General features: G+C 39.1%; 1 protein-coding gene across 1 annotated transcript in view; it reads left to right on the top strand.

Moving 5' to 3' along the window:
* The window catches only part of WDR27 (WD repeat domain 27), a 266,107-nt gene that overhangs the window by 84,483 nt on the left and 158,500 nt on the right, over nucleotides 1–23,124 (top strand). Inside the window, 2 exon segments of the mRNA XM_032267079.1 lie at nucleotides 9,880–9,977; nucleotides 22,748–22,850. Of these exon segments, the coding sequence (XP_032122970.1) occupies nucleotides 9,880–9,977; nucleotides 22,748–22,850 (201 nt within the window).

Here is a 23,124-nt window from a genome sequence, read left to right as displayed (position 1 = left end):
CCTGCATCAGCCTCCCAAGTAGCAGGGACTACAGGCACGCGCCACCATGCCCAGCTAATTTTTTGTATTTTTAGTAGAGATGGGGTTTCACCATGTTGACCAGGATGGTCTCGATCTCTTGACCTCGTGATCTACCCGCCTCGGCCTCCCAAAGTGCTGGGATTACAGGCGTGAGCCACCACGCCCAGCTGATCCTGGCAGTTTTGAGGGATCTGTTGAAGTTACAACCATTGGAGCTGCTTTTCATTCTTAGTTAAGCCATTGCTTACCAATGAGAGCTCCACAAACTGCTGGTGGTGCCGGGACTCCAGAACTCAGCCTTTGGCTTTCCATAGTGTGACATAAGAGAAGCAGCTTCATGTGTGTTTATTCCAGATGCCAAGTGAAGTCTTGAACTAGAGTTTCATCTTGCCCCAGAAATCAGAAGATGCTGGCGAGGATGTGGAGACAAGGGAACACTTATACACTGTGAGTGGGAATCTAACTTAATACAAATTAGAACTAAGTTTTCTACAGAAACAGTATGCAGATTTCTGAAAGAACCAAAAATAGAACTACCATTAGATCCAGAAATCCCACCACAGGCATCTACTCACAGGAAAAGAGATCATTGCATGAAAAGGACACCTGCACTGTTGTGTGTTTATTGCAGCATGATTCACATTCGTGACGTCATAGAATCAAACTGTCTGTCAACAGATGATTGGATAAAGAACACATGATACAAACACACAGTGGAACACTACTTAGCAGTGGAAAGAATGGGATCAGGTCCCATGCAGCTCCAGTGGTCGGAACTGGAGGCCATTATCTTAGGTGAAACCACTCAGAAACAGAAAGCCAAATACCACATGTTCTCACTTATAAGGGGGCTCAGTAATGTGCACAAGTGGACATGGTAAATGGAATCAAAGATGCTGGAGACCTGGAGGGTGGGAGGGGGTGAGGGATGAGAAATCATTTAATGGATACAATGTACAGTATTGGGGTGGTGGTTACACTAAAGCCAAGACTTCACACTACACAATATGTCTGTTGACAAAACGATTCAAATCTGTAAAATATTGGAAGAGATTTATTCTGAGGCAGACATGAGTGACCATGGCCCGTGACATAGCCTTCAGGAGGTCCTCAGAACATGTACCCAAGGTGGTTGGGGTGCAGCTTGGTTTTGTACATTTTAGGGAGGCAGGAGACATCAATCAAATACATTTAAGAAATACGTTGGTTTGATCCAGAAAGGTGGGAAAACTCAAAGCAGGTGTGTGGGTAGTGGGGCGCTTCCAGGCTATTAGTAAATGTAAACATTTTCTGGTTGACAATTGGTTGAGTTTGTCTAAAGACCTAGGTTCAATAGAAAGGAAATGTTCAGGTTAAGATAAAAGGTGGTGGAGACCAAGGTTCTTTTGAAGTCTTACAGTGGCTGCCCTTAGAGGTAATAGATGACAAATGTTTCCTATTTAGATCTTTAAAAGGTGCTAGACTCTTCATCTGTTTAGTATTGGGAGGAGCTGGAAGAAAGAGATCTAGCTATGTTAATGGAGATTCTTTACAGATGCACATTTTCCCCCACAAAGGACAGCTTGGCAGGGCCATTTCAAGATATGACAAAAAAAACACGTTTTGGGGTATGCGTGCGTGCATGTGTGTGTGCATGTATATGCATGTGTGTGCATATGTATATGCATGAGTGCATGTGGGTATGTATATGTGTGCATGCATGTATGTATATGCGTGAATGTGTGCGTATGTATAACTGCATGTATGTGGGTATGTATGTGTACATGCATGAATGTGTGGGTATGTGTATGTGTGCATTAATGTGTGTATATACATGAATGCATGTGTGATGCATATGTGTGAATGTGTGTGCATATGTATGCGCTTTTAAAGTATTCATTAAAGTGCCTGTTAATTTATTTATTTAAAATATGTATTAGCTGATACTCTGTGCTTGGCAGTGTTCCGTGAATGAAGTTAGATGAATGAAGAGAGGGCAAAGTCCTTGTGCTTGAGGAATGTATTTTCTTACAAAGGAACACATGTATTACACAAGGTCAGGTGCTCTGTGTTGATCAGGTCACTGGAGCAGCCGGTTCATGACACTGGGAAGGGAGCCAGGCCAATGTCTGGAGGAGCTCAGCACAGGAGGTAGGCTGTGTGGTGAAGCCGATGGAGGAGTGGACCTCAAGGCCCTTGTTAACTCAAAATATCTAAGACAGGTCTCAGTCAGTTTAGAAAGTTTGTTTCACCAAGGTTAAGGATGCACCCATGACATAATGTCAGGAGGTCCTGACGATGGTGGTCGGGGCACAGCGTGGTTTTATACATTTTAGGGAGAGATGAGATATCAATCAACATGTATCTTGGTTCAGTCAGATAAATCAGGACAACTTGGGGCGAGGGCTTCCAGGTCATAAGCAGATAAGAGGCAAAAGGTTCATTCTTATGAGTCCTTGATCGCGTGTCTACTGAAGACACAATTTAGTCTGGCTAAGTGAATCTGCATTTTTACATGAACAATAGGGGAGAGCAAGCAATCAGATACACATTTGTCTCAGGGGAGCCTCAGAGGGATGACTTTGAGTTCTGTCTGTCCTTTGTCCACAGGGAATTTCCTTGTGACCAAATTTTAAGGGAGTTCTGTACCTTATCTTTGTAGCCATCTTATTTAGGAATAGAATGGGAGGCTGGTTTGCCTGAGGCAGTTCCCAGCTTAACTTTTCTCGTGGTTTAGTGATTAGAGGGTCCCAAGGTTCATTTTATTTTCACATGAACATCTGGACAAACTGAGTCCCTGAGACAGCATCCTTGCAGTTAAGGTGTGCCCTAAAAGGGTGAGGACTAAGCTCTGATTAAGGGGTCTGGGGAGTGCAAGTTTCTTTAAACAGACTGCACCATGTACTATGCCATGGTGACCCCTGTGATCCACATGTACACCTCCAGATGGACTCCGAGAGCCAGAAAGTCTGAGTCAACCTTGTGACATTGGACCCTGCACAATGATTAACCAACCTTGCAACATTTTGCCGTTGTTCCTGCCTCAACCGTTCCTGCCTCATCCGTTCCTGCCTCATCCATTCCTGCCTCAACTGATAAGCCAACTTAGTGACACTGGACCTTAGACCTAGTGACAGCCCTGCCTCCTGGCAACACCTCCCCAGCTTGCAAAAACCACCCTGAATTATAACTTCTGTAACTTTCCACTGCCTACCCCAAACATATAAAACCAACTCCTAGCCCACTGCCTTCTGCTGATTCTCTTTTCTGACTCAGCCTGCCTGCACCCAGGTGAATAAACAGCCATGTTGTTCACACAAAGCCTGTTTAGGGGGTCTCTTCATTCAGAGTGCACTTAACATTTGGTCCCGAAACCCAGGACAGGGGTACTCTTTTGGGAGACTGACCCTCTGTCCCTCTATCCCTGCTCTTCGTCTGTGAAGAAACCTGCCTGCGACCTCAGTGCATCAGACCAGCCCAACAACCCTCTCTCCACCTTCACATAGGGTAAGTGGTCTCTCTTTTTTCCTTTAAATCCTTCTCCTTCTAAGTAGAGAAAAGGAGACAAGTCTCCCTCCCCCTTTCCCTTTAAATCACAAGGAGACAAGTCTCCCTCTCTTTCTTTTCCCTTAAATCCCAAGGAGTCAAGTCTAGGAGACAAGTCTCTCTCTCTCTCCCTCTCTCTCTCTCTCTCTCTCTCTCTCTCTCTCTCTCTCTCTCCCTCTCTCTCTCTCCCTCTCTCTCTCCCCCCCATTTTCCTTTAAATCCTTCTCCTTTTAAGTAGAGGCAAAGGAGACACCCTTTATGCATGCACTTAAAAACTCCAGCATTGCTCACAGACTTGACTAGAGAAGACAGTCTTACCTTGCTGCCTGGTCAAGCGCAGGGATACCTGCCTTCATTACTCGCCCACGTTACAGCCCAGGACGTGCACTACAAACAACAGTTCTCATCAGATGGGTTTTATTTAACCCTATTTGTCGTGACTTGCTTTCCAAACTGACTCTGGCATAAGTTATGACAAGGAAGAAAATCAAAATATTTTACCCCAAAACGTATTTCTTTGCCGTATCTTGAAATGGCCTTGCAAAGCTGTCCTTTGTCGGGGAAGGTGTGCATCTGTGAAGAATCTCCATTAACATAGCTAGATCTCTTTCTTCCAGCCCCTCCCCAAACTAAACAGATCAAGAGTCTAGCACCTTTTAAATATCTGAATAGGAAACATTTGTCATCTATTATCTCTAAGGGCAGACACCATAAGATTCAAAAGAACCTTGGTCTCCACCATCTTTTAGCTTAACCTGAACATTTCGTTTCTATTGAACCCAGGTCTTGAGATAAACTCAACCAATTGTCAACCAGAAAATGTTTAAATTTACCTGTAGCCTGGAAGCCCCACTTTGAGTTTTTCTGCCTTTCTGGACCAAACCAATGTATTTCTTAGATATATTTGATTGATGTCTCATGCCTCCCTAAAATGTATACAACCAAGCTGTGCCCTGACCGCTTTGGGCACATGTTCTGAGGACCTCCTGAGGGCTGTGTCATGGGCCATGGTCACTCACGTCTGGCTCAGAATAAATCTCTTCAGATATTTTACAAAGTTTTACACTTTTTGTTAATAAGAGGTGCATAGGATGTTTCATGCCAAGTGCTATGGTGAAGACTGTTTTTACGAATTGGCTCTGTGAAGAGCCACGTTGTGTAGATGTGCCTCGCATTATTTCTGGAATGACATAGTGACCGTCTAATTTCCCAATTTAAGGAGAGTTTCTCTTTTTTAAAATCTTAGCTTTTTGTTAAGAGGTTTAGTGTCTTTGCTTTAGGAAACTGCAAAATATCTGCATTTTGTAACAGCTTGAGCAATGCCTATACAGTAGCTTGAATCTTCCTCAAATCTCTGTGGTCTTTCAGTAAGGATTGTAATATTTTGTGAATCATTGTGGTGTACTCTTGGATGAGAGGTGTTATATTAAGAAAAATAGTTCTGAGGCTTTTTATGGGAAAATTATGGGTTTTACTTCCTGAAAATAAACATCTGAATGGTATTCAATGGAATGAAAGGAAAGAGTGTAAGGTTACAGAGGTTTACACTATGTTTTAATAGCTTTTTAAAAAATACTTTCTCTTACATTTTTGTTCAGTTGCACAATGTATATCAAACTAACCACAGCCATGTGGGGGCTGCTACTCACAAACTGTCATCCTGCAAGTCCAAATACAGAAGAAGCAAAAACTATAATTGGCCCAAATGCTGTATTTCCAGTAAAATATAAAATAGGGCATTTCTAATTTCTTCTAAGCTTAGTAACCAGCACAGCCACATTAGTCATGCATCAATAATGACTTTTTTTTGCAGTCATCCTCGTGCACTACCATTAAAATGATCTCTTCTGAGAATTACTCCTATAGTTATCTTAATTTTGTTAGACAAACAGAATTTTTATTTCATTTTAGTGTAGTATTAACAAGAGTGCCAAATACATGAAAAGGTGATGGCCATATTTTCCTGTTTTATGTGTTATGTTAGTAAATGGCTCATTTAAAAAATGAAAATAAGTGTTTTATGATTTATTGATATCCTTAAATCATAGCAGGTGTAGATACTTTACATATTTCTAAAACTTGACAGGATACTACTCTTTTTGCCTGACTGACTAAAATATGTACTATTTTGTGATGTAAATATATAATACTAGACAGCTAATTTGAACTATGAACAAGAATGTATAAAAGTTTAAACAGCTTTTTTAATGACATAATTTGATTACACATGATTTTAGATTTCAGGAATAATCACTTATGTTATTTTGCTTTATTGGTTTTAGATCTTGCTGTATTTTTAAAAAAGAAATGATTTTTGATACAAAGAAAACCCTACCCACATCCCTCCTTTTTCTTCTTCTCTGATAACCACTACTGAATTTGGTGTGGGTCTTTCCCTAGTACCCATTCAAAAACAATAATATAGGAGTTAAGAAGACATTACTGATAGTGAGGGTATGGGAATCCTTGGCAAGGTTTTCCTTTTAACGAAAAGCAGCCCCCAAATCATTTTCTTTTCTAACAAAGAGCAGGCTGTAAAATCGAGCTGCAGACGTAGACAAACAAGCTAGAAGCTCACACCAGTGAATGCCAGCAGTTGTGCCAGTAGGAAAAGGCTACCTCGGAATAGGCACGTTCAAAATTATTGCTCCATCTTCCCTCTTCTACCAGCCACGTGTACTGTGTGGAGCAGACAAGATGGGGCTGGCCAAGTAGAAAGTCCATTTGCATAATAAGATTGGGGTGGGGCGGCAGGGCACAGTGGCTCACGTCTGTAGGAGTTCGAGACTAGCCCTGCCAACATGATGAAATCTCGTTTCTACTAAAAATATAAAAATTAGTCGGACGTGGTGGTGTGCCCCTGTAATCCAGCTACTTGGGAGGCCGAGGCAGGAGAATTGCTTGAAACCAGGAGGAGAAGTTTGCAGTGAGCCGAGATTGTACCATTGCACTCCAGCCTGAACAAGAGCGAAACTGTCTAAAAAAAAAAGGATTAAGGCTGTGCAACGAGCCCTTCCCTGCCCATCATGTAAATGTCACACTTGATCGAACCAATCTGGGGGATCTATGTTTATCAGACACTGCCTCATCAAGCCTGCCTATAAATTCTCGCACAGTCCACCTCAGGCTGGCTGTTTCCTTTGGGAGGCCCCTCTCTTGAAAGAGAGAGAGAGCGCCGCTCTCCTTTCTTTTTATTTTGCTTATGAGCTCTCCACTCCTAAACTTGCTGCTCCTTTGTGTCTGTGTCTTTAGTTTTGGTGCTAGACAATGAACCCTGGATATTTATCCCAGGCAAGGATGCCGCTTCAGCAAATTTGTGCATTGTTGAGCATAGCTTTACACTCCTACACATGGTATCAAACCCCACATCTCCCTGCTGCTTGATTTTTAATGCTGAAATTTGTACTTTACCAGTTTGGGTATGTACTATTTTTATTATCTTCCAGCACTAAACATTTTCTCATGTTTATTATGATGTTTTCTAACCCAAGCTTTAGATGTATGCTTTTAGATTTCCACGAGTTAATTTTTGGTCATCTTTTTTGTTTTGGTTTCTAATATGGCATTGTGTTCAGAGCATGTACTCTCCATATATAGTACTGATTTTCTTGGTATCTTTGAGATTTCTATCTATTGAGAAACTTGACATATGATTTGTTTTTAATATTACACAGGTATGTGAGAAAAGTGTGGTATTGCTGACGATTGGGTACATGTTTGCACAGATATTCTTTGACTCACACGTGTTAATTGTGTTTAAATTGTTCAAGGCTTTCTATTGTTGTTTGATTTTTTTAATTACTGAGAGCTGTGTTAAAATCTGTCACTGTGGTTGTAATCTTATCAGTTTCTTTGTGTAAGTCTGTTGACTTTTGCTTTATTTATTTGAAGGACACATTATCAGGCATATTTAAGTCAGTCTTATATTTTCATGTGCAGTTATTTCTTTTATCATTTTCTTGAAGAAACTGTTTCTCATGAGGGTTTCTTTACCTTGTACCTGTTTTTCTCTAGTGCTTACATAATCTTACCTCTTTGTAGCTCACGTGTGCTGTTTGATCCCCACCTTTCAACTTTTTAAAAATTAAGTTTTCAGCATTTTTCTTAAAACCTAGCCTAAGTTTCGTATAGATGCTGAATATTAGACCTTTGTTAGATGCATAATTTGGAAATATTTTCTCCCATTCTGTAGGTTGTCTATTTACCCTGTTTATACTTTCTTTTGCTGTGCAGAAGCCCTAAAGTTTAATTAGATCCCACTTGTCAATTTTTGCTTTTGTTGCGATTGCTTTTGATGTCTTTGTCATGAAATCTTTGCCAGTTCCTATGTCCAGGATGGTATTGCCTAGGTTGTCTTCCAGGGTTTTTATAGTTTTTGGTTTTTACATTTAAGTCTTTAATCCATCTTGAGTTGATTTTTGTGTATGGTGTAGGGAAGGGGTCCAATTTCAATCTTCTATACAAGGTTAGCCAGTTATCCCAGCACCATTTATTGAACAGGGAGTCCATTCCCCATTGCTTGTTTCTGTCAGCCCTGTTGAAGATCAGATGGTTGTAGGTATGTGGCTTTATTATCAATACTATGCTATTTTGAGCTAAATGATGAGAACTTATGAACCAAAGAAGGGAACAACAGACACTGAGGTCTGCTTGAGGCTGGGGGATGGGAGCAGGGAAAGGAGCAGGAAAAATAGTTATTGGTACCAGGCTTAGTATCTGGGTGGTGACATAATCTGTACAACAAACCCCGGTGACACAAGTTTACCTATATAACAAACCTGCACATGGATCCCTGAACCTAAAATAAAAGTGAAACAATAACAATAATGATAATAATGAAATCCAGCCTAATATTGTTGAGTTTAGTCTGTTTGAAATTATGATTATTCATATATTCAATATCATTTGTGCTTTCTCTTAGGCATTTTATTTCTTTGCTTTCTACTTGTCATGAATTTTCTTTTTGGTTCTTTATTTCTTCTTTCTCACCCTCTACTGGATTGAACACATTTTTTAAAAGTTTACCTTTACTCTTGAAAGGTTTGGCCATTGCATATTATTTCTGTTCTGTTCAGGTTTTTACTCTTTAGCCTCCGTATGATAGCCACTGTGGAAGGTGTTGTCAGTGCCACCGTCTTCTCTGTCTTCGTTAGACTAAGTCTACGTTTTCTTTTTTTTATGCTGAGTATCTCATATAACACCAGCATTCAGTAGATGATCTGTAAATATTTGTTAAATGCCTGCTGAATTATGTGTCAATTATTATTATTTTAAAATATGTATTACAGCTTTTTTTTTTTTTTTTTTTTGAGACAGAGTCTCACTCTTTTGTCCAAGCTGGAGTGCAGTGGCGTGATCTTGGTTCACGGCAACCTTTGCCTCCCGGGTTGAAGCAATTGTCCTGCCTCAGCGTCCCGAGTAGTCGGGATTACAGGCATGCACCACTACATCTGGCTAATTTTTTGTATTTTTATAGAGATGGGGTTTCACCATGTTGGCCAGGATGGTCTCAAACTCCTGACTTCAGGTGATCTGCCCACCTCAGCTTCCCAAAGTGCCGGGATTACAGGTGTGAGCCACTGCACCCGGCCTTGAATTATTATTAATTTGTTATTATTGAACTTAGTAAGCTTTTATTTTCTGTTTGCAAATGAAGGATGACGTCTAGGCACATCTTAAGCATAAATGGTTTGGATATCCTTCATGAAATTTGTCTTAATATTTTGAATATTCTTGACCTAAGAGGATGGAAATCATTATGTATCACAATGTTTTTAGGTAATGTTTTGTGCCAAATGGTTCTGTAGATGGAGTCAGTTCCACTTAGTTTGGATAGCAGCACAGGGAAAGGGGAGCAAGTCAGAGACAGGGCTGGGACTTGAGGCCCGGAGGCAGCTCACCTGCCTCACCATCGCAGGAGCCTGCTCAGTGTGTCTTAGGGGTTGATAATTGGTAGATTAATAAGTCACCTTCACTTTAAGTGCCTTGTTGAGGGGCATGTTTCAGATGATTTACTGAACGTGGCTTATGGTCTATATTCTAAACATAAATTTTGGCATGTTACTGTCTTGGTCTTTGACTATTTTGTACTTCTTACCTCTCAGTGGCATTACACATAAAGAGAACATACATCAGTAATTCTCTAGGTCAAAATATACTCTTATTAACTATTTTATGTACAAGTTTTTGCAGTCCAATTCTGAAATTGTTATAAATAAGAAAAAATTGTGTTAATATCTTACTTGAGAATCAGCAATTATGAGGTATCATTAGCATAATGCTTATTAACTCAACCTTTGAAAATGCATCTTGATTTCCCCCTTGCAATTATAGGGTTCATCATTTACGACCCAACAGCCTCAGGCTTATAACCTTTTCCTGACCGCGGCCATTGGCGATGGGATGAGACTGTGGGACCTGAGAACCCTGAGGTAAGGCTGTTGTGCGCCCTGCATTGCAGGGGTGGGGAGCTCAAGAGCTGTAAGTGCAATTGGCTCTCTTTTCCGAATGTGATGAGGTTGTGGTTATTCTGTGCACACTGACTAATCTAAGAGTGATTTATGCACAGAAAAGGTAGCTCTACCTTTGGAATGGTGAAGCACTAGTTGGTCTCTCTGCTACATGTGGCTTAGGAGAGTAATCCCAGGCCTCTCCTGAACGTCAGTGATGTTGACGGAGGCATTGGTTGGAAGCTCCTAAACCACAGTTACCTTATGGTGTGATGACTGCTCTCTCTCCCAAGCGTGTTCCCATCTCCATTGGGTGCCACCCACCAGGCGCCGAGCACCCCTGTAACGCAGGACCAGCGGTACCTGACTCTACTTTTCCTACTTCTCGGGTCACAGTTGGGAGAGCCTTTCCTTAGTTATACTATCATTAAGTAAATTACTTCTCATTTCACATCATGCATATTTTAGATGCTTTGGTAGACTTTGAGAATGCCTTTTATGAAAGTTAGAAACCACCTTAGTTTTATCAGGAAAATATTTACAAATCTTTTAGGATAAGAATTCTTAACCTTGTTACTGTCATTGTACCATTGAAAATTTGGCAATAAACGCCTCTGGACACTTTTTAAGAAGACTTTTAAATGCATAAAATGAAATATATAGGATTATGAAGGAAACCAGTTATATTGACATGTAATTATCGACATATTTAGAAATTCATGATATAACAATGTTTATTGTTTATTGTTGAATGCAATAATAAAACTTAAGGGCAGGTTTATTGACAATCATGATTTCAAATTAGTGATGAGAATCTGTATGAGCAGTTGTGTTGCACATGATGACATCTTGATCAACGCCTGGCCATATCACATTGCTGGTGGCGTAAGGTTATGATGGAGCTGAAAAATTCTTTTTGTTTGTTATTTGACTTACTACTTTTTATCATGATTTTAGACTAAATTTCTTCTACTTATAAAAAAAGTTAACTGTAAAGCAGCCTCAGGCAGTTCCTGCAGGAGGTGTCCAGAAGACTTTTTTTTTTTTTTTTTTTTTTTTTTAAGATAGCATCTTGCTGTGTCATCCAGGCTGGAGTGCAGTGGCATGATCTTGGCTCACTGCAACCTCCACTCCCCACCACCCCACCCCTAGGTTCAAGTGATTCTCTTGCCTCAGCCTCCTGAGTAGCTGGTTTATAGGCGAGTGCCACCATGCCCAGCTAATTTTTTGTTTTTGTTTGTTTGAGATGGAGTCTCACTCTGTCACCCAAGCTGGAGTACAATGGTGCAGTCTCGGCTCACTGCAACCTCTGCCTCCAGGGTTCAAGCCATTCTCCTGCCTCAACCTCCCAAGTAGCTGGGACTACAGACATGTACCACCATGCCTGGCTAATTTTTGTATTTTTAGTAGAGACAGATTTTCACCATGTTGCCTAGGTTTGTCTTGAACTCCTGACCTCAAGTGATCCACCTGCTTTGGCCTCCCAAATTGCTGGGATTACAGGTGTGAGCCACCATGCCCAGCCAAGACATTGTTATCACAGGAGATTACGGCTCTGTGCGTGTCACTGCCCCTGAAGATTTTCCAGTAGGACAAGATATGGAGGGGGAAGACGGTGATGTTGATGACCCTGACTCCATGCAGGCCTAGGCTACAGTGTGTTTTTATGTCTTAGTTTTTAACAAAAAGTTTAAAAAGTAAGAAAAAGTTCAAAATAGAAGAAAGCATGTAGAGTAAGAATATAAAGAAATAAAATATTTTTGTACAGCTGGACAATGCATTTGTGTTTTGAGCTACGTGACATTAGCATCAAGTTTTTAAAAAGTATATAAAGTAAAAAAGTTACAGTAAACTAATGTTTGTTATTGAGCAAATAAAAATATTTAAAAATAAATTTGGTGTAGCCCAAGTGTCTAGTGTTTATAAAGTCTGCAGCAGTGACGGTCATGCCCTGGATCTTCACATTCACTCACCTCTTGCTCAGTGACCTGCTCAGGGTAGCCTCCAGCCTTGCGAGCTCCAGTCATGGCAAGGACCCTATACAGGTGCACCCTTTTTAATCTTTTATTTTATTTATTTATTTTTTAATTTCAGTAGCTTTTGTGGTACAAGTGGCTTTTGGTTACGTGAATGAATTGTATAGTAGTGAAGTCTAAGATTTTAGTGCATCTGCCACCTGAGTCTATACATTGTAGCCAACATGTCATTTTTTACCCCTCACCCACCTCCCACCCTCCCCTTGTGAGTCTCCTTCATGTACTCTCAGCTTAGCTCCCACTTAGAAGTAAGAACACAAAGTATTAGGTTTTTCCAAACACCACATGATCTCACTTATAAGTGGGTGTTGAACAATGAGAACACATGGAGATAAGGAGGGGAACATCACACACTGGGGCCTGTCGGGGGAATAGGGGTTAGGGGAGGTAGCAGTGGGTGGGAGATAGGGGAGGGATAGCATTAGGAGAAATACCTAATATAGATGATGGGGTAATGGATGCAGCAAACCACCATGGCATGTATATACCTATGTAACAAACCTGCACATTCTGCACATGTACCCCAGAACTTAAAGCATATATTTTAGAAAAAAGTATTAGGATTTTCATTTCTGAGTTAATTCACTTAAAATAGTGGCCTCCAGCTTCTCCCAAGTTGCTACAAAATACATTATTTTGTTCTTTTTTATGGCTGAGTAGTATTTCATGGTGTATATATACCACGTTTTCTTTTTTCACTCATTGGTTGATATGGTTTGGCCGTGTGCCCACCCGAATCTCATCTTGAATCATATGTGTTGGGGGAGGGACAGTGGGAGACAATCAAATCATGGGGGCGGTTTCCCCATCCTGTTGTGGTGGTAGTGAATAAGTCTCATGAGATCTGATGGTTTTATCAGGGATTTCTGCTTTTGTACCTTCTCATTATGTCTTTGCCTGCTGCCATCCATGTAAGATGGCCCTTGCTCCTCCTTGCCTTCCATGATGATTGTGAGGCTTCCCCAGCCACATGGAACTAGAAGTCCAGTTAAACCTCTTTCTTTTGTAAATTGCCCAGTCTTGGGTGTGTCTTTATCAGCAGCATAAAAGCAGACTAATACAGCAAATTGGTACCAGTAGAGTGGGGTGCAGCTGAGAAAATTCCCAAAAATGTGGAAGTGACTTTGGAACTGGATAACAGGCAGAGGTTGGAACAGTTTGTAGGGCTCAGAGGACAGGAAAATGTGGGAAAGTTTGGAAGTTCCTAGAGACTTGTTGAATGGCTTTGCCCAAAATGCTGATAGTGATATGGACAATAAGGTCCAAGCTGAGGTGGTCTCAGACGGAGATGAGGAACTTTTTAGGAACTGGAGCAAATGTAACTTTTGTTATGTTTTAGCAAAGAGACTGGTGGCATTTTCCCTCTGCCCTAGAGATTTGTGGAACTTTGAACTTGAGAGATGTGATTTAGGGTCCCTGGTGGAAGAAATTTATAAGCAGCAAAGCATTCAAGAGGTGATTTGGGTGCTGTTAAAGGCATTCAGTTTTAAAAGGGAAACAGAGCATAAATGTTTGGAAAATTTACAGCCTGACAATGTGATAGAAAAGAAAATCCCATTTTCTGAGGAGAAATTCAAGCTGGCTGCAGAAATTTGTGTAAGTAATGAGGAGCCAGATGTTAATTGCCAAGACAATGGGGAAAATGTCTTTAGCACACGTCAGAGGTCTTCACTGCAGCCCCTCTCATCACAGGCCCAGAGACCTAGGAGGAAAACGTGGTTTCATGGGTTGGGCCCAGGGTCCCTCTGCTATGTGCAGTCTAGGGACTTGGTGCTCTGCGTCCCAGCTGCTCCAGCCATGGCTGAAAGGGGCCAATGTAGAGCTCATGCCATGGTTTAAGATGGTGCAAGCCTCAAGCCTTGGTAGCTTCTACATGATGCTGAGCCTGCGGATGCACAGAAGTCAAGAATTGAAGTTTGGGAACTTCTGTCTAGATTTCAGAAGATGTATGGAAACACCTGGATGCCAAGGTGGAAGTTTTTCCAGGGGCAAGGACCCCTTGGAGATCCTCTGCTAGGGCAGTGCAGAAGGGAAACGTGGGGTCTGAGTCCCTACTGGGGCACTGCCTAGTGGAGTTGAGAAGAGGGCCTCCATCCTCTAGACCCCAGAATTGTAGATCCACCTACAGCTTGCAGTTTGAGCCTGGAAAAGCTGCAGATAACACCAGCCTGTGAAAGCAGCTGGGAGGTAGGCTGTATCCTGCAAAGCCACAGGGACAGAGCTGCCCATGACCATGGGAACCCACCTCTTGTATCAGTGTGACCTGGATGTCACACTGAGACTTGGTGAGATGTGAGACTTGGTGTCAAAGGAGATCATTTTGGAGCTTTAAGATTTGAACACCACATTGGATTTCAGACTTGCATGGGGCCTGTAGCCCCTTTGTTTTGGCCAATGCTTCCTATTTGGGATGGCTCTATTTATCCAATACCTGTACCCCATTGTATCTAGGAAGTAACTAGCTTGCTTTTGATGATTGTGAGGCCTCTCCAGCCACATGAAACTGTAAGGCTTATAGGCTGAAGGGACTTGGCTTGTCTCAGATGAGACACTGGGCTGTGGACTTTTGGGTTAATGCTGAAATGAGTTAAGACTTTAGGGGACTGTTGGGAAGGCATGGTTAGTTTTGAAACGTGAGGACATGAGATTTAGAGGGGCCAGGAGTGGAATGATATGGTTTCACTTTGTGTCCCCACCCAAATCTAATCATGAATTGTACTCCCATAATTCCCATGTATTGTGTGAGGGGCCTGGTGGGAGATAATTGAATAATGTGGGCAGTTTCCCCCATACTGATCTCATGATAGTCAATAAGTCTCATGAGATATGATTGTTTTATCAGGGGTTTCTGCTTTTGTGCCTTCCTCATTGTGTCTTTGCCTGCTGCCATTCGTGTGAGACATGACTTGCCCCTCCTTGCCTTCAGCCATGATTGTGAGGCTTTCCCAGCCACGTGGAACTATAAGTCCAATTAAACCTCTTTCTTGTGTAAATTGCCCATTCTAGGGGATGTCTTTATTAGCAGCATGAAAATGGACTAATACATTGGTTGATGGGCATTTAGGTTGCTTTCATATCTTTGCAATGGTGAACTGTACTGCAATAAACATGCACACACAGTATCTTTTTGATATAATGACTTATTTTCCTTTGGGTAGATACCCAGTAGTGAGATTGCTGGATTGTGTGCTAGATATACTTTTATCTATTTTTAGTTCCATGGAAAACAGTATGGAGATATCATTTTTATCTTTTATATTTTTACTGTGCCTTTTCTTTGCTTAGATATTGAAATACTTACCATTGTGTTACAGTTGCTTAGTACAGTTGCAAGTTATACATGTTTGTAGCCTGGAAGCAATAGGCTACACAACACAGCTTAGTCGCGTAATATGCTACACCATATAGGCATGTGTAAGTATACTCTGCGATGTTCACACAGGGACAAAATTGCCTAACCACATATTTCTCAGAATGTATCCCCGGCATTAAGTGATGCATGACTGTATAGTTAACTCCTGACACATTCTTAGTACTTAGCAAACAGCCAATTGCTTATTTGTGTATTTTTTATTTTTATACATTTAGGAGGTACAAGTGTAATTTTGTTACATGGTCAGATTTGTAGTGGTGAAGTCAGAGCTTTTAAGGTATCCATCACCCAAATAATGTGCACTGTACCCATGAAGTAATTTTTTTTCCTCCATCTCCCTCCCACCCTCTACCATTCTGAGTCTCCAATGTCTATTGTTTCTTACTCTGTGTTCATGTGTATACATTATTTAGCACCCACACATAAGTGGGAACATGTGTTATTTGTTGTTCTGTTTATGAGTTGTTTCACTTAGGATAATGCCCTCTACTTCCATCAGTGTGCTGCAAAAGACATGATTTCACTTTTTTCATGACTGAATAATATTACATTATATGTGTGTGTGTGTCTGTACACACACACAAATATACTACATTTTCTTTATTCAGTCATCTGTTAACGGGCATTTAGATTGATTACATGTCTTTGGTATTGTAAATAGTGCTGCAATAAACATACGAGTGCATTGTCTTTTTGAAATAATGATTTCTTTTTCTTCAGGTAGATACCCAGTGGTGGGCTTTCTGGAATGATTGGTAGTTATATTTTTAGTTCTTTGAGAGATCTTCACACTGTTTTGCATAGAAGTTGTACTAATTTACATTCACTTCAACATTGTATAAACTTTCCCTTTTCTCTGCATCCTTGCAAGCGTCTGTTACTTTTTGTCTTTTCAGTAATAGGCATTCTGACTGGTGTAAGATGAAATCTCATTGTGGTTTTAATTCGCATTTCTCTGATGATAAGTGATGTTGAGCATTTTTTCATATGCTTGCTGGCCATTTATATATCCTCTTTTAAAACACTTTTACACTGTCAGTGGGAATGTCATTAATTCAACTCTTGTGGAAGACAATGTGGCGATTCCTCAAAGACCTAGAACCAGAAATATCATTTGATCCAGCAATCCTAATACTGGGTATATACCCAAAGGAATATAAATTATTCTACTGTAAAGATACATGTGTGCATATGTTCATTTCAGCGCTATTCATGATAGCAAACACATGCAATCAACTCAGATGCCCATCAATGATAGACTGAATAAAGAAAATGTGGTACATATACACCATTGAATACTATGCAGCCATCAAAAGGAATGAGATCATGTCCTTTATAGGGATATGGATGGGGCTGGAAGCCATTATCCTCAGCAAACAAATGCAGGAATGAAAAACCAAACACTGCATGTGCCCACTTATAAGTGGGAGCTGAACAATGAGAACACGAAGACCCAGGGAGGAGAACAACACACACTGGGGCCTGTCAGTGGGGCAGGGAGAGGAAGAGCATCAGGTTAAATAGCTAATGCTTGTGGGGCTTAATACCTAGTTGATGGGCTGATCTGTGCAGCAAACCACCAGGGCACATGTTTACCTATATAACAAACTGCACATCCTGCACATGTATCCTGGAACTTAAAGTAAAAATATCTATTCATGTCCTTTGCCCACTTTTTAATGGTATTATTTGTGGTATTTTTTGCTGAGTCCTTTGAGTTCCTTGTAAATTTTGGGTATTAGTCCCCTGTAAAATGAATAGTTTGCAAATGTTTTCCCCCATTCTGCAGGTTTTCCGTTAACTCTGTTGATTATTTCTTTTGCTGTGCAGAATACTTGTAGTTTAATGAAGTGTCACATTTGTCTGTTTTTGTTTATGTTGCCTCTGGCTTTGAGTTCTTAGTCATGAATTCTTTGCCTAGGCCAATGTCTGGAAGTTTTTTTTTTTTTTTTTTTAGATTTTCTTCTAGTATTTTTATAGTTTCAGGTTTTACACTTAAGTCTTTAATCCATCTTGAGTTTTTGTATATGGAGAGATAAGAGGGATCCAATTTCATTCCTTTGCATGTAGCGATCCAATTATTCACACTATTTATTAAAAAGGGTGTCCTTTCCCCATTGTAGATTTTGTCAACTGTCAAATATTAGTTGACTGTAAATATGTAGCTTTATTTCTGAGTTCTAGATTCTGTTCCATTGGTCTATATGTCTATTTTTATACCAGTACCATATTGTTTTGGTTACTGTAATTTGCAGTATAATTTGAAGTCAGGGAATGTGATGCCTCCAGCTTTGTTCTTTTTATTTAAGATTACTTTGGCCATTTGGGCTCCTTTTAGGTTCCTTATGAAGTTTAGGGTTTTTTTTTGTGTGTGTGAAAAATGACATTGGTATTTTGATAGGCATTGCATTGTATCTATAGATTGCTTTGGGCAGTATGGTCATTTTAATGATATTAATTCTTCTGATCCATCAGCATGGGAACTTTTTCTATTTGTTTGTGTTAAGTGTAGTTTCTTTCATTGATGTTTCGTAGTTTTCCCAGTAGAGATATTTTACCTCCTTGGTTAATTATATTTCTAGGTATTTCATTGTTTTTGTAGCTATTGTAAATAGGACTAATGTCTGATTCTCACCTAAATCATTATTGATGTATAGAAATGCTACTGATTTTTACACATTGATTTTGTGTCCTGAAATTTTACTGAATTTATTTATCAAATCTAATAGTGTTTTTGGTGGTCTTCAGATTTTTCTAGCTATAAGATTTTATTATCAGTGAATAGGGATAATTCGATACCCTCTTTACGAATTTGGTTGCTTCTTTAAAACAAACAAACAAACAAAACCACCTTTTTTTTTTTTTTTTTTTGCCTAATTGCTCTGGTTAGGACTTCTGGTGATAGTGGGCATCCTTCTCTTGTTCCAGTTCTTAGAGGAAAGACTTTCAACTTTTCCCCATTCAGTATAACCTTGGCTGTTGGATTGTTGTATTATGGCTTTATTATTTTTACATATGTTTCTTTCTTTTTTTTTTTTTTTTTTTTGAGACGGAGTTTCGCTCTTGTTACCCAGACTGGAGTGCAATGGCGCGATCTCGGCTCACCGCAGCCTCCGCCTCCTGGGTTCAGGCAATTCTCCTGCCCCAGCCTCCTGAGTCGCTGGGATTACAGGCACGCGCCACCATGCCCAGCTAATTTTTTGTATTTTTAGTAGAGACGGGGTTTCACCATGTTGACCAGGATGGTCTCGATCTCTTGACCTCGTGATCCACCCGCCTCGGCCTCCCACAGTGCTGGGATTACAGGCTTGAGCCACTGCGCCCGGCCCATATGTTTCTTCAATACTTAGTTTTAATTGAGGATTTTTATCGTGAAGAGATGCTGAATTTTAAGTGCTTTTTTTCTGCATCTATTGAGATAATCATATGTTTTTTGTTCATGATTCAGTTTATGTGATGTATCACATTTATTGATTTTTATATGTTGAACCATCCTTGCATCCCTGGTATAAAACCCACTTGGTCATGTGTATTATCTTCTTGATGTGCTATTGGTGTTTGCTAGTATTTTGTTGAAAATTGTTTTTATGTTCATCAGGGATCTTGGTCTGTAGTTTTATTTCTTTGTTTTTTCTGGTTTTAGTAACTGAGTGATATTGACCTTATAGAATGAATTAGGGAGAATTCCCTTTTTCTTGATGTTTTGGAACAGTTTCAAGATTGATATTAGTTCTTCTTTATATGTTTGGTGGAATTTGTCTATGAATTTATCTGGTCATGGGCTTTTCTTTGTTGGAACACTTTTTTTTTTTTTTTCCTGATTCAGTCTTTGTACTCATTATTGGTCTGTTCAGGTTTTCTATTTCTACCTGGTTCAATATTGGGGAGCTTTGTGTTTCAAAGAACTTATCCATTTCCTATAGATTTTCTATTTTGTGAGTGAGTAGTTTTTTAATAATAGTCTCTGATGATATTTTGCATTCCTGTGGTTGTAATGCCTTTTTTTTTTTCACTTCTAAATTGTTTATTTAGAGCTCATGTTTCCTTTGTTAGTCTATGAGTGGTTTATCAATTTTGTTTTTCTCCTCAAATAACCAGCTTTTCCTTTTGTTGATCCTTTAAATTGTTTTGTTGGTCTCTATTTCATTTAGTTCTGCTCTGATCTTTCTTTTTAATTTCTTTTCTGTTCCTAACTTTGGGTTTGGTTTTGTCATGCTTTTCTTGTTCCTTGAGGTACAACATTAGGTTGTTAATTTGTGACCTTCCTAGTTTTTTTTTTTTTTTTTTTTTTTTTGATATAGGTGTTTAATGGCATAAACTTAACACTACTTAACACTACTTTTCCCTCTTAACACTACTTTTACTGTATCCCGCAGGCTTTACTATGTTGTGTTATCACCTTCATTTATTTCAAAAATTTTAAAATTTCTCTTGAACCCAGTTCAATTACACTTCTAGAGCACTTATTAATGTGCCAGTTGCTGTAAGAAGAAATTTACTTTGTGAACTTATTTAAGCCCATTTCAGGAATGGGGAAAATGCAGCACAGAGGTGAGCAACTCACTAGAGTTGCTCCTTTGGTGAGAAGTGGCTGGGCTAGGGTCAGGGTTAAGCCTGGCTCTGGGTCACCTGGTCTTGGCCATTGCTTTCTATGGCCTCTTCGCTGAGCTCATTAGACAAGAAACACATGATTGTGAGGGAAATGTTCATGGTGTATATTGGGGTAGACATAGCAGGATATGCACCTCTGCTTTGTTAAAAGAAAAAAAGACCTTTGCATATGCAGAGAAAATGTGCAGTACATGTGCCACAGTACATGTGCCACATTACTTTCCATGGTTGTCATTGAATGGAAGGATTATGAGTGCTTTGATGATTTTTTTCTTTGTGTTTTTTTTTAAATAGTAAAAGAAGAATGTGAAAATTTTAAAAATAATGTAAAAGAAAGAAAATATATGACAAATGTTTATGACATTTTTACAAAGATTTAGTCTTCTCAGTAGTACAGTATAGTTCAGGTTATTTTCTACTGCCCTATATTACCATCTACAGAATTTTTCTAGACAGAATTATCTTGGCTGTTGTGACAGTGCACTCCAGCCTGGGTGACACAGCAAGACTCCATCTCAAAAAAAAAAAAAAATTATCTTGACTGGGTACAGTGGCTCACACCTGTAATCCTAGCACTTTGGGAGGCCAAGACCGGTGGATAATCTGAAGTCAGGAGTTTGAGACCAGCCTGGCCAACATGATGAGACCCCATCTCTACTATGAATACAAAAATTTGCTGGGTGTGGTAATCTCAGCTGCTCTGGAGGCTGAGGCAGGAGAGTCACTTGAACCCCAGAGGCGGAGGTTGCAGTGAACTGGGATCATGCCATGGTACTGCAGCCTGGGTGACTGTAGAATTCTTGTAGTATAAATTCAAAAAGAATTTATATTCTTTGTAGAATGTAAATTCTACAAAGAATTTATATTCTCTCTAAATTCTTTGTAGAATTTATACTACATAGGACATAATGGGTAGTCAATAAATAAAATACTGAACTTGACACACAAATTAAGATATTACATAGACATGGCATTTTTATCACAACTGTGTAGAACCATTTCATGCTTAAATAGCTTTGTTCTTCAAACAAGTGTTTTAAGGCAGTAGCTGCATTCAATATGATTCTAGATGATAGATGTGGTTGTGGGGATGTGTTTTCAGCTGAACTGCTGCACACGTGGAGCCAGATCAGCCCTGCTCAGAGACAGCTCTGTGGTTGTGCAGCTCCATTGCTGTATTGTATACTGAAGTGGACACTGCTTTACTGCACAGGGCTTCTTTTCATTGAAATTTGGATAATGAATATTTAAAGATTTCGACTTGTAATCTTCAGAGGATTTGGACAGAAGCGTTTTAAGATCCAGAAGACTTAGGGTGAGCCTCTACTGTGACATCTAGAACTACAGATACCATATGGAAAACAAGTTAATAAAAAATATTTAGCTAAACTATCTTAATTTATTTTCCTAAGATTGTTTTGAAAATATAAATCATTCCTGTAAATATAAAGTATTCAATCAGTGTATTCCTTGTAGGTGGTCAACAGAAATTACTTTTTTAAGGGAATAAAAACATATATTTATTCTAAAAAGTGAAATTGTTATGAAATTGCTTATGTAGAACTAATTGATTACTGTTTCTGCCAGTGCTATTTTATTTTACAGCCAATTTTATGTCAGTAAAAGCCATTACTAGATATGTAAAGGTTACATATCTTTATGTGAACAGGCTTCTAGCATTCCAAAATTAGATAGTTTAGGCAGTTACATTGTTATCAACAGTCATATGCTTTATTTACAGATTGTTTGTCACATATATTGTTAACTTTATATATTTATATGAAACGTAAATTATTTTATATACAAATAAAATTCTGTTTAAGCAAAAAAGTATATATTTCCTGATAATTATGATCACTACATAGATAATATACATAACAATATAACAAGCTGATATGGATTTTTATGTGTATGTGCATGCACATATACCTATTCACAGGGATACAATTAGCAGAGTGTCTTTGCTCTGCTCTTTCATCACTTTAATCACTAAAACAAATACAAAAGCACATCCTTTGTATTTGTATTTTGTGTTTGTATTTTGTATTTGCATTGGTATTATATTTGTATTTTGTATTTGCATTTGCATTTGTATTGTATTTGTATTTTGTATTTGCATTTGTATTGTATTATATTTGTGTCGTATTGTATTTGTATTTTGTATAGTTACCTGTGTGCTGTGTGACTTTGCCGCCACTCAGGGCACCTTGAGCAGGGACCCTGCAGGGCATCTTTGTGGTCCCCAGCCCTGTGCTGGTCAAGGCTTATGGAGGCGTCTTAGGAAGGCTCTGGTCATCCCCAAAAGGTGTTGGAGATTCTCTCCATAATTAATAAGAATTCCTTGACATTTTTTTACAGTAAACAAATTTCATTTCATGCTTTTTAAATAGCTGTGAAACCTAACCACCCTTCATAGAATGCTTTGCCTCCCAAAGATCTTGCAATAATTTATCTAAATAATTTACTATTTTACAAGATTTGTTAGGTTTGTTCTGATATTTAAAAAATTTCCAGAATATGATTACATTTAATATTTATCATATATAAAAGTTTATTTATTGTTTTGTCATCTTTGGGATTTGTGATTTTGAATAGTGTTTGAATTATTTTTAAATATCTCTAGAGAGACACATTAACCATTTAATAATTTTCACATATAAAATATTCTTTCATTATTCATTTTTGCCTTTTTGTGACGAAAATTTCTCTTGGTGTTTCTTTCCTCCCCATAGGTGTGAGCGCCACTTTGAAGGGCATCCAAACCGCGGTTATCCATGTGGAATAGCTTACAGTCCTTGTGGACGATTCGCGGCTTGTGGGGCCGAGGACAGACACGTATGTGCTATTTGAGAGTCTATAAATGCAGAGATTCTAGACTTTGTTAATGTCTAGACTGTTTAGTATTGTTACATATTAGGATAGAAGCCTACTTTAAGATTGACTGTTGGTCAATATTTTAAGACTTATACATAATAGCATTTTAATAATGCGTAAGATATGAAAGATGTTTTTATTGAAGCATGATAAATAGTAGTCACTCATGAATTCATTATTAATCATTTCACAGATACTTGTTGAGTGCCCACTATTTGAAAGACATTGTGCTACA

This window comes from Sapajus apella, unplaced genomic scaffold (assembly GCF_009761245.1).
Source record: "Sapajus apella isolate SASKATOON/1434 unplaced genomic scaffold, GSC_monkey_1.0 scaffold165, whole genome shotgun sequence".
NCBI classification, from domain to species: domain Eukaryota; kingdom Metazoa; phylum Chordata; class Mammalia; order Primates; family Cebidae; genus Sapajus; species Sapajus apella.
This window is presented reverse-complemented; position numbering and strand designations above follow the sequence as displayed.